The sequence below is a fragment of the Cololabis saira genome, chromosome 10 (genome assembly GCF_033807715.1).
Source record: "Cololabis saira isolate AMF1-May2022 chromosome 10, fColSai1.1, whole genome shotgun sequence".
In the NCBI taxonomy this organism is placed as follows: Eukaryota; Metazoa; Chordata; class Actinopteri; order Beloniformes; family Belonidae; genus Cololabis; species Cololabis saira.
In genome coordinates, this window is record NC_084596.1 from 29,398,587 (window position 1) to 29,410,181 (window position 11,595).

At 39.3% G+C, this 11,595-nt stretch overlaps 1 protein-coding gene across 13 annotated transcripts in view; it reads right to left on the reverse strand.

Annotated features, from left to right (window-relative positions):
- Positions 1 to 11: 11 nt before the first annotated feature.
- Positions 12 to 11,595, reverse strand: part of obscnb (obscurin, cytoskeletal calmodulin and titin-interacting RhoGEF b) — a 68,430-nt gene continuing 56,846 nt past the window's right edge. For all 13 annotated transcript variants that reach the window (XM_061732393.1, XM_061732392.1, XM_061732394.1 and 10 more), the window contains 16 exons: positions 11,178 to 11,317; positions 9,291 to 9,491; positions 9,098 to 9,174; positions 8,845 to 9,015; positions 8,550 to 8,709; positions 7,512 to 7,628; positions 7,207 to 7,371; positions 6,962 to 7,120; positions 6,698 to 6,875; positions 6,476 to 6,589; positions 6,221 to 6,388; positions 5,771 to 5,873; positions 5,524 to 5,653; positions 4,302 to 4,395; positions 3,996 to 4,038; positions 12 to 3,018 (listed from right to left, as the gene is read on the reverse strand). In XM_061732393.1, the coding sequence (XP_061588377.1) occupies positions 1,923 to 3,018; positions 3,996 to 4,038; positions 4,302 to 4,395; positions 5,524 to 5,653; positions 5,771 to 5,873; positions 6,221 to 6,388; positions 6,476 to 6,589; positions 6,698 to 6,875; positions 6,962 to 7,120; positions 7,207 to 7,371; positions 7,512 to 7,628; positions 8,550 to 8,709; positions 8,845 to 9,015; positions 9,098 to 9,174; positions 9,291 to 9,491; positions 11,178 to 11,317 (3,116 nt within the window). In that variant the 3' untranslated portion in view covers positions 12 to 1,922. The remainder of the gene's footprint in view (positions 3,019 to 3,995; positions 4,039 to 4,301; positions 4,396 to 5,523; positions 5,654 to 5,770; positions 5,874 to 6,220; positions 6,389 to 6,475; positions 6,590 to 6,697; positions 6,876 to 6,961; positions 7,121 to 7,206; positions 7,372 to 7,511; positions 7,629 to 8,549; positions 8,710 to 8,844; positions 9,016 to 9,097; positions 9,175 to 9,290; positions 9,492 to 11,177; positions 11,318 to 11,595) is intronic.

Genomic DNA, 11,595 nt, shown 5'->3' on the forward strand with positions numbered 1-11,595 from the left:
ACGGGTTACACTGAGTATTTGCAGTACATTTATTTAATCCAACACTTTGTATTCAACCTTGTTTTGTCCAGAACTACACATTTAAAGTACAAGCAATTACAATCTATTAGTGGTTTCAAATGATTACATAACATACTCTGTAAAAGACACCCTTGCACACAAACACCACACGTTCTATTTTCAAATTGCACTGCGTAGGTAGTACATTCATTAAAATACAATTCTTTGCACACAAGTTTGCTTATTAATCTGAGGTTAAGGTTGTGCATACCTTGGACTAAACACATCTGCTTTAGGAAAGCAAATACATGCAGTCACTCCAATATTTGTCACTTACACATGAATAGAGAGCTCACAGGTACCTGCACTGCATCAACAGACACCAAAAAGTCTTACAAAATTCAATCGACAAGTTATCTTTGGAACATCTGTTTGACATAGGATGTACTTGGAGAACAAGTTTTTAGTTGCCATGCCGCATTGTTTGCTTAATAGTTATAATTGCATAATTCCTCACTAAGGAATCGTTCACACCAATGAAAAACTATCTTATAGTTTGATGGCACATCTCAAACAAGCAATATGGAAATTTCAAAATACACAGTCAGCAACTTATTGCTATGTGAGGAATCCAAGGCACTTTAAAACACTACATTTCTGAAAAGTAGAAAAGTAAAACTGAGAACATAAAATACATAAATGTCCTATAACTGTTTATGAATAGCATACGTTTTTACTAATTTGAATGCCTGGATTAGTCAATATTGGCAAGTTCATGATTTTTGTGTGTATTTAACACAAACATGATCAAGCAGTAGTAAAATGTAAAACTTGTTTTTTTGGGTTGGTTCATGCAGCATATCTCATAGTTGCTGAAAGTATTAAACAATACTGAAACCTGCTTTACAACTTGGTTTCAACCTCACAATCCTTACTCCAAAGCAGGCTCAGGGGTTTAGTGGGTTAACTTCAGGTTCATCTCTGGATCTCATATGTCCTGGTTCACGTCTTACCAGAGCGTGTTACCACGACAACCGATGCTGAAAAGCTAACCTGCTTCTAAGCAGGTCAGGTTTCAAAATAAGATGTTGACACATTCGAACTCTGCCTCTTAATCTATTTTGTTTAGATTGAAAACAAATTCAACGTAGACATTCACAAGGACCACTGACTGGCTTGAATGGTTTTAGAGTTGGGGCTTTTTTCCCCCTTTTTTTAAAGAACATTTAAAACAATCAGCCTTGCATCTGACAAAATAAGTCTCAAACTTTCTTGCCTGCCTCAAAAGTGGAAGGCTGCCGCACATTAGCTTAATAAAATGTACAATCTTCTTTCTTCAGATCTTATTATGCTTTAATGATTCAACAGAGCGAATGATCAGAATGTTAATATACATGTATATTTATGAAGAATTCTCTCTTCCTCTCACTTTCCTTTCCTGCTTGCGCAGGTGTGCTGCCTTCAGTTTTCTATAAATAAAATTATTCTCATATAAGTTGATGATTAAAGTTTATTCTTGTCGTTATAAATATATGGTTTCAGATCCATGATTGTCATTGGTCATCTGAGGCCAAGACCGTCGTCTTATATGAATGGACACATATCCACAGGTGGGTCAACTCAGTAAAAGGTTTGATACCTCTTTGCACAAACTTCATTGCATCTTGGATGCGTTAAACCTGCCAATATAGGACAGGTGCTTGGTTTAAATATGACTCCTTGACAGCTTGTAACTCCAAGGGCTTCTCACAAAAGCAACTCTGGAGAGCGAGACAGTTTTGTTTTCTGATTGGCTGCTTGAAAATGGAATGATTTGTCAAATGTAGCAGATGTACCTTGGGATAGGGGTTGCCTTTTTGTCATGTATGTAGAAATATATCTATTTAAGACTAAGAGGGTTTGTGGTTCCAGATTTGACTCTTCTACTGGTTCTGGTAAGGGTTATCTCTGATTTGAAGAGTTACAGGGTTGCCGACTGATGTGTAGCCGTAGGTCTGAGTGGACACTTTGGTTTTAAAGCTTTGCTGACCTCCCTCAACCCTCTGCACCTCTGAGCAGTATGAAGGCTTCACCTCCAGCTTTGCATGGCTCACTTGGATTGGGATTTGCCTCTCTGTCCTAGGTTGAGTGTCACTGCCTTGTGGGAAGGCTGATGGGAAGAGCCTGCCGGAGAGATGATCCCTGAAGCGACAGAAGAAGTTGCTCCTCTGCCTTGGCACTACTTCAGGCCGCCCCACATTGAGAAGCACCGGCTGTCCCACTCTGGACCCGCCAATCTCCCTCTGGAGCACCGAGATCTCGCAAGGCTTTTCGTCAGCAACATGGTGGCTGTCGGAAGAGCCATAGGTCTCTCCCTCCTCCGGGATGTAATCCTCTAAGTCCTCCAGAGTCAAAATACGATCTCCTTCTTTCAGCATCATGGCCTCCTGCTTTCCATCATTTTCATCATCAGATTCAAAGATGACCGTTTGTTGATCATCCAAGTCCTCAACGTCTCCTCCAGCAGTTGTAAAGACAGATGACAGCTCTTCTGGTTCACCGGGAGCAGAGTCCGAAGCAACATGAGATTCCTCTTCCTCCCAGGACAGCAGGGGGCTCATGTCTCCCTGAAGGTGTGCTTGTGGCTGCTCCACCAGCTTGTTGTTAGAGTTGTTCGCATTTGGGTTTTCCAAGGTAGATCTCTTTGGTCTTGAGGGAGTGGCTGCGCGATCAGACGCTGCAGGTGAGACGCCTCTCCTCCTCGACAGCCTGGGAGACTTATTGACCTTGTACTCGATGACCTCTTCTACTTCAACCCACCTGGGCTTGTTGTCCGTGGCCCGGGCTTCAGCCCCCTCGGGCTCAGTAACATACAGGGTTGGAATGGCCGTCTTCCTCGGGGTGGGCATCCTCCTGGGCCTGGCTGTGAGGGGCTCAGGCGTAGACGTCTCAGAGCGGTGGGCACCGGTGACAGTCAGACCAGGAGATTTGTGTCTCCTCATACGCGGGTTCTTCACCACAGTGGTAATAGTCTCCTCACTGCAATAAAAGGAGGACTGCTGTCATTACTGATGTTACAGACAAAGAACTGTAAAATATAATATCCTGTATACAGTTTTCACACTGATGTTCAAGTGGAAGCTTTAATGGTCACTTGTAGATGACTCATAGAAGTGATTTGCGACGGAAACTAATAAGGAAAGGGTGACTCCGCTAAAGGAAGGAAGGAAAGTCCGATGATAAAAACTAATTACGTAAGGATAACTTTCATTTGGATACTATGGGTAATGTGAATTATTTAGAAGGACATTATCAAACAATGAAATGTACTTCGATTCTGTACATCCATTAACACGTATTTCATGTGTCAGTTTTGTAGGAGAGATTTCTCTTCTGTTGATTTATCTTCTTCCTGAGTTTTTCCTTGAGGTAAATGTTTAATCTGCAATTTTGGGCCATAAAACTGAAGTTTTGTATGTAAGATATAAAATTCACGTGATATTAAAACTTTCCTGTTCAGGAAGGCTTTCCCTGGTCTTTTTTAGATGTTTTTATTATTTTTATCCTTTTTTACTTCTAGTCTTTTATGTGTCTTGATTTTTTTTCCCTTGTTTATGTAAGCACTTTGAGATTATTCATGAAAAGTGCTCTACAAATAAAATATATTATTATTATAAACTGCAGATTAAAAGCTGTGAGATAAAGACAGCTCCCTGCTGGAAACAACCCCTCCCTTCATCATCCTCGTGATAAAATCCCTTGGCATTTGGGCTTTAAATACTGCACAATGCATAGAGAGCATGTGGTGCTTCAAGTTCAGATTTAGCCCATGTTATCAATAAAATGCCATATGTTCACAGTTACCCAAAGCTCACAGTTCAGAACATAACAAATACGACAACAGCCCTTGGAGACTTGAATTTATGTCACAGTTAAATCGCAACAATAAGTTTCATTTACATGTTCAGCAAAAGAACTGAAATAAATGACTCATGCATTGAAAAATAATCACTTACATAATGATGGTTTTCTTTGGTAATCTAGTATCTTGCTCGGTGACTAAACATAAAAAACACAGAAGAAGCAGCATTAAAACAGAACATAAGATGGCAGATAACAAGATGACATGTATACGGAGTAGGAATCAACAGAGTCAACGTTCAAAAAAGCACAAAGGAATTATTTTTTCACTTAGTATTAAAGTAGTGTAAAGTAGAATTAAAGTAGTATTAAAGTAGTAGTAGTATTCCCTTTTGTCTTAAATGTGTTTCAAGACAAAATATTATACAAAAACAGCATAATATGAGGAAAGTTAATCCTACCTTCAATGGTGATGGCCTGCTCGCCAGCGCGAGACACAGCAGAGGGGAAGACTAAATCAGCAGCACACTTGGCACTGCCCAGGCGGTTAGACAACTGCCAACAACAGGAATATATTTTTAGAGTCGTAAATATGACTTTCTGCTGCTAATTGAGACCAACTATCAGATGGAAGATATCCCCTCCATTTAATTATAAAGTTAATTATAAAGCTGCGATCAAATCTTTTGATAATGACCCACACTAAAAACAGTTGATCTTTTTTAAAGAAGATTTCAAATCGTGACATCAGTCGTTAATAAACAGTAATAAGACCTTTTGTTATGGGGCTATGTGAGTCTGAAGCGTGACAGCAGTCTACCTGTGAGTGAAGAGACTAGACACTGTTTCGAAAGACATACATGGGGAGACATAAACAAGGGCAACATTATACAAAACTATTTAAAGTCATTTCTCAAATGCACAGTGGGTTCAACAGTAGTCAAATGAAATATGTTTGAATCTTCACGGGGCTGGCTGTCTGGCCAAACTGAAAATCTGTGCAATGGCCAAGGACCCAAGGGTCGCTAGAACAAAGATCTAGAAATTCTCTAAAGAGATAGGAGACAGAGAACCAGAATCCCCGAAGTCTGACATTACATAGAAGACAAATTCTCAAGAAGGCTCTGCATTTGTCAGACAAGATTTGAACGATTAGGGGAGGATTAACAATCATCAGGCAGATATCGTTCCTACGGTGACCGGTTAGGGTTACAAGCAAAGGAACGACGAATTCACAACAGACGGAAAACAACGGGTCATTTAGGAAATCCTGCAACAACCGGGAGACTGGAGCTATGGGTTACATTTCACTAACACAGTTTTGACGGCCCCATCAGACCCCAGTCGTAAGCTACATCCACATTCATATATTTTCATTTAAAAATGTAGAACTTTTGTTAAAGTTACGCCTGACATCCACACTTTGCTGGCGATTTTGACCCTTGAACCCAAACATGTTAAACAGTCAAACCCCATTTCAGTTTATAAATGACACTGTTGTTGTCTAATTTGGATTGATAAAAATAAAAAGCATTCAGAAATAACCTTGTAGATGTACCAATTAATCAGAGATGATATGGAAGCAGCACATGATATAATATATTTGCTAACAAAATATTTATATATAATATGCCCTGATAGATCTATGATAGATCTATATATGTGTATTTACGGTAGACATACCTCACACTCATAGTGTCCAAGGTCTCTCTCCGTCAAGTTTTTAATAACCAGAACAAGCACCCCACTACGAAGCTCATTGTAGGTCTGATACTTGGCTTGGTCAGTCAGCAGCCGGCCATCCTTGAACCACCTTGAACAGGTTTGCACAGCAAGAGAGCAAAGGGAAATACTCAAAGTGATATTCCAGAAAAGAAAAGATTATCTGGTAACAATTATATAAATATATATATTTATGAATCAGTCGAACCTTATCTTGGGGCTGGGTGCACTTTGTATTACGCAGGTGAACTGAGCATCTTCAGCAACAACAAAGACGGCATTCCTCATTTTATTTACAAAACGAGGAGGTACTGCAAGACACGTAAAACATAAACGTATTAAAAGAAATGTATGTTCAAAGATAAGACAGGTTAATAATTATGAACAAGTAGGAAAATGGTGATTTCTGAAGCAGCACAATCAGTATCACATGTTGTTTGTAATACCTCGTTAACTTCAACTAAGTCTAATGTATCTAAGTTGTACACTATTTTGATCGTAGAGTGGATTTTCTACTAATGCAAAGACACTCATCCAGATGTTCTCCACTGGCAAGGAGACTGCTTGTGTGGCGGGAGCTTTGCAATTGCTGGTGTGAGTCACTGTGGCGAAAAAATAAAATGTGAAACTTTAGGAAATTGTACCACATGTCACTTACCTTGAACACTGATTTTTCCAAGAGTACTGGCGTTGCCAGCTGGACTTGTGGCGAAGCACATATACTGGCCAGAATCATCTGCAGTCATATTATCCAGGATGAGTGTGCAGGAACCATCAGGGTCCTCAATAATGATGTGATGAGGGTCGGCCTCTACTGCACGTCCATCTACATCCAACATGTAAAATCAGGTTCAGCCTCTGCAAACATACACACATATATGAATATATACTTATAGTGAGGCTTCTGTCTTACCCTTGTACCAGGTGATCGCAGGTTTCGGCACTCCGGTGGCTTTGCAGGCCAGTTTCACAGTCTGGCCCAACTCTGCTGTACAGTTTGCCAAGATTTCTTCAAAGTCAGGAGGGCCTGGGGAAAAAAAAATATAAGACATGAAATGTAACATTCAAAATGACTACTTTAGGAGAGAAAACTGAAAGAGAGAGGTGAGTGAGAAACTGTGTACATCCTACTCACTCCATGCAGGCATGCTGTAGCGCTGCTGCAGTTCACGGAGGTCTCTCAACCAAGAGTTTTTGATGGTAACAGTTCGAGCCTGTAAAGTATATTTTCTCACAGAGTCCTCTCGTTCATGCCAGATCTCGAAGGCACGGTCATCGCCCTCCACTGTTTCATTCACGTCAATGTTATTCAACTGCAAAGGAATTAAGAATAAAGCAAAATCATTCATAAGATGAATGATAACAGTGGTAAAATGGCCAGTAGTTAATTAATGCTGACCTTCATCATGTTCTTGAAAACATAAGCCTGTGTATCAGTGTTGCTGTCTCGCTTGGGTTTGCAGATTATACAGTAGTTTTTAAAGAGGAAGACATGACGGTGGTGACCCCTAGAGGACGTTCTAATTCCTGGAGCTCCTTCCCATACTTGGAAAGGTCCCTGGAGCAGGAAGAATAGAAGACGTAAATGATCAGACACAGCCAACCTCACTGTCTCAGGACACCGTACACTTTGTGACCACATACCTGTCTAATTGGTTCTCCCAGATTTTCCAGCGTAGCCGGATAGTTCTCAATCATTGAGACGTGGTGGGTATTATCAGATCGTTGAGGGAGTCCCGACACCATCGCGTATGCTTCTTCCAGTAGGCAGCAGTTCTGGCCATTTCTTGCCTTGTTACGAATGAGCTCCTGCAGGTGTTGGAGGAGAAACTTCAACATAACTAGATGTATATGTCTTCTAAGTGTGTGTCCCATAAGGTTTTACATGTAATGTGTAGTGAAAAATAATCGAACATGACTCTATGCACAGTCTCTGTTAAAACGGTCACCTTGAGGACGGCCTTGTACTTCTGAATCCTTTCCACTGGTTGTTTGAGATGGGCATTGATGCTTCGTACAGGGGGATCTGAGGGGTCTGCATTGGCCTGCACTTTCTCAGTGTACTCCTGTAAAAACAAAAAAATACCTGACACTTAATCTTGATTCATTTACAAGGCTTATATACAGTACTCGAGTTGTAAAATAAAATCAGGGGGGGTGGTGGATTTTATCATATGGGGACAGATAATTTGTGCTGAATACAAATAATATAATATATTACAAATAATAGCACTGACCAAAACACCTGCAGAAATACTGCAGGAATGACATAGCAGCAGTTAAATGCAGCCTTCTGTAAGCTTTAAATATCCACTGGGCTTACATCAAATACATCAAAACACTAAAATAAAAAACAGTTTTCTGAACTTATCAATATGACTCTGTCCTTCACAGGATAATTAAATGTATCACTGCAAAAACTCAAAATCTTAACAAGAATATTTGTCTTATTTCTAGTTAAAATGTCTCATTTTAGTAAAAAAAAATCTCATTACACTTAAAACAAGACTCATCACTGGAAAAAAACAACAATTTTCACCTGTTTCAAGTAGATTTTCACTTGAAATAAGTAGAAAAATCTGCCAGTGGAACAAGATTTTTTTGCTTGTAATAAGAAGATAAATCTTGTCCCACTGGCAGATTTTCCTACTTATTTCAAGTGAAAATGTACTTGAAAAAGGTGAAAATTGTCATATAAGTTATTTTTCTGGTGTTATTTTTCTGGTGTTGACTCTAAATGTTGAAATAGCAGTAAAACCACATTCATTGATGAAATGACATAAGGGATGGAAAGGAGGGATGGCAGTTTTACAGGGGGATGATTTTTACTGTTTTTATTTCAGGGGGGATGCCATCCCCCCTCATCCCCCCTCAACTCCAGTACTGCTTATATATATACTTGTGTCATTATAGCATTAAAAACATAATTTGTAAGTTGAGTGCAAAAGATGGGGACATTGCAATCTTAACAACAGCCCTGGTGTTACCTTAAAGAAGCAGTGGACAGTTTTGTCACTGACTGCAGATTCAGCCTGACTTTGACCCACAAAATACTGGAGATATTTCTCAAAGCCCTCCTTGTTCTTCAGGAAGCACATGGCTACATCATCATCCGTCTCACAGTCATTTAACTTGGGGAGGAATGTCCTATAAACAGTGGGGGCGAATGGTTCATTAACATTAAATGAAATGTAATTAAAATATGAACTGTTCCCTGGGTAGGATGCACACACATTCATAGTTGCTCTTTCAAAGTAACACGTTTCTGGAAACTTAACTCACTTGGTATGGAAGGATTTGATGTCATCGATGTTCCTGAAAATGGTTTCCTTCTGGCTGGAGACGTCAGGCAGCACCTCGGGGCTGTCGGCGTGCTTCAGGTGGTGGGAGGTAAAGAAATCCACCTCTTTGACAAACTCTGATTCTCCATTTATCAGTTCATGAACCAGTTGGCTTGAGGCATAAGAGAATAGTTTGTTACAGCGTGTTTTATTTCTGCCGTTTGTTTTTGAGGCTGTAATTGGGTTTCACTTACAATAACTTTCTCTTGTATTCGCCCTCAGACACCTCCTCTGAACTTGTTTCTGGAAGGTCGCCCGTATCAGCAGAGAGCTGTAATGTACATTTTTAAGAAGGCATCAAGACTTAATCAATACTGAATTAATCAATACTGAATTTAAAAAAAGTTTTAAAAGTAAGTATACATATACTACAGCCTTGAAACGTACTTTGAGTTTTTTGTCCAAGTAGGCAGGTGAGACCCAGCCTTGGCGGGACGGTGTTGTTTTGGTTGGTTTGGTACGGACTAACCACTTGAGTGGATGAGCTGAGTCCAACACTTCAACATACTGTCCCTCCTTTAGAGCGATGGAGTCTTTGCTAACGATGGTTGGGTTGTAATCAGCCGTTGCCACATAGATGTCGAACATCTGAAAGAATGTAGTGGTAGAGACAGTCAACGTGGAATTTTATAAAATGCATAAGGTAGCTAATTCAGGCTTTTACCTTTTATAACTGTGTATAAACAACTGCAGGGCTATAAACCATTCTGTGATAAGTGATAAGTGTTTATTTACAGTCACATGAAAAAGAAAGAGGATGTAAATATTAAGTCATTTTGGTTTTTGATTTAAATAAACCAGGAAAAAAATGCCTAAAAGACTAATGCATAAAGCCTAATGCATCTGATATATTTACTTCAATCTTAATAATATGAACAAAACAAAATCTAATCACAACTTTAAAATGTGCTGTTAAATTGTACCTACACACCAATAACTGAAGAGGTGGTTTTGATGAAAACTGAACAACTTGTAAGCTCATCTTATAATTCAGTAAAAACCTTGCAGGCTTTATCAGAAGTAAACCTTGTTTTATACTTGCTCCCCAATAAATATTACATATATGTACAACCCTAAGTTAAACTCTGTGTCAAATGAAAGTAAAAATAGAATACAATGATGTTCAAATCTCATAAACCCATATTTTGTTCACAATAGACCATAGATAACATAAAACGTTGAAAGTCAGACATTTGACCATTTAATGAAAACAAACAGCTCATTATGAATTTGATCTAAAAAAAGACAAGACATAGGATGCAAAAGTTTTGAAAAATAATTAGTCCAATTAGTCACCTGATCGCTTGAAAGAAGTTAAATAGGCAGCACATCAGTGATAGAATTAGATATATAAAGAGAAGCGAGGCAGAGATGGTCAGAAGTAAAGATGGTCACAGGTCCACCAATCTACAATAAACTGCATCCAAAAATTGTGAAAAAATTTGAGAATAATGTTCCTCAGAATCTAATAAAAAAACATGTAATAATTCATCACCTACAGTTCATAATATCATCAGGGACCTGTCATGGGATCTTTGGGAGGTCAGAGAGTACGATCTTAAAAACAGGCATGTTTCCTACCGGAAATCACTGCATGGGTTGTTAAGCATTTCCTGAAATCCCTGTCTGCAGTCGCAGCTGTACCATCCACTAGTGCGGGTTCATGCAAATCAAAGTTCACATGTGGGGCATGATCCGGAAAACTCAAATGGACTAAGACAAAATGGACAACTGTCTTCGCTCAGATGAATCTGATTGAGATGAACTTTGTTTCGAATGCTGTGGCGTCTAGAGATGTCTTTTTCCAGCAAGACAATGCCAAACCTTTTCCTTTTCTTCTTTTTTTGTGGCTCTAGGGGTCTTTATTGACAGTGTGGAGACAGGAAAGGTGGTCAGAGAGCATAGGGGAGCATAGGGGAAGAAAAAGGCTCACAGGTGGGGACTCGAACCTGGACTCAACAACATCCCTAAATCTTTTACTATTTGAAAACATGTGGAGCATCATGACACTAAAAATATGATTTAATACAAAAAAAATCCCAGTGACATGATGCTGCAATGACATCCAAAATGAGCTAACATTTCATCAGTTTAATGTTTTCTGTGTTCTAATTTGAAAATAAATATGGATTCATGAGTTCTGCAAATTCTTACATACTGATTTTATTTACATTTTCAAAACACCCCAACGTATTTGTAATTGAGGTTGTAGAAACTATGAGCCACACATTCTTGAGCACAATAAATTAAAGCGATGTTTTCCAGAGTTCTCACCTCTCCCCTGGCATCCCCCTCATCAGACTCTGAGGAGGAGTCAGCCATGAGAGAAGGGGGACGAGAGCGGCCGTGATGAGGTGATGGAGAAGGAGTTTTGGTCTCATCATCACTGTCGGCGCCCGGTACTCGTAACGAAGCTGGAGCAGCAAGGACAAACGAAACATTTAGAAGACAGATTCCTCTTGAGAACCAGGGAATGTCTTGTTACTGCTGTGTATCCATTCAAAGCTTGAAAGCTATTATCTGTTACTTTATAACAACTGCATGTTTGACAAGGAAAAATTATAATGTCTAGTTCTTCATGAAAGTTTGTTGGTTCTTGTCTTAAATCTTTGTAGCAGTTATTAACCCATTCAGTCTGATAAAACTTGGCTGATGCAGGGCAAGCATTTTTCACATTTCACAAAACAACTAC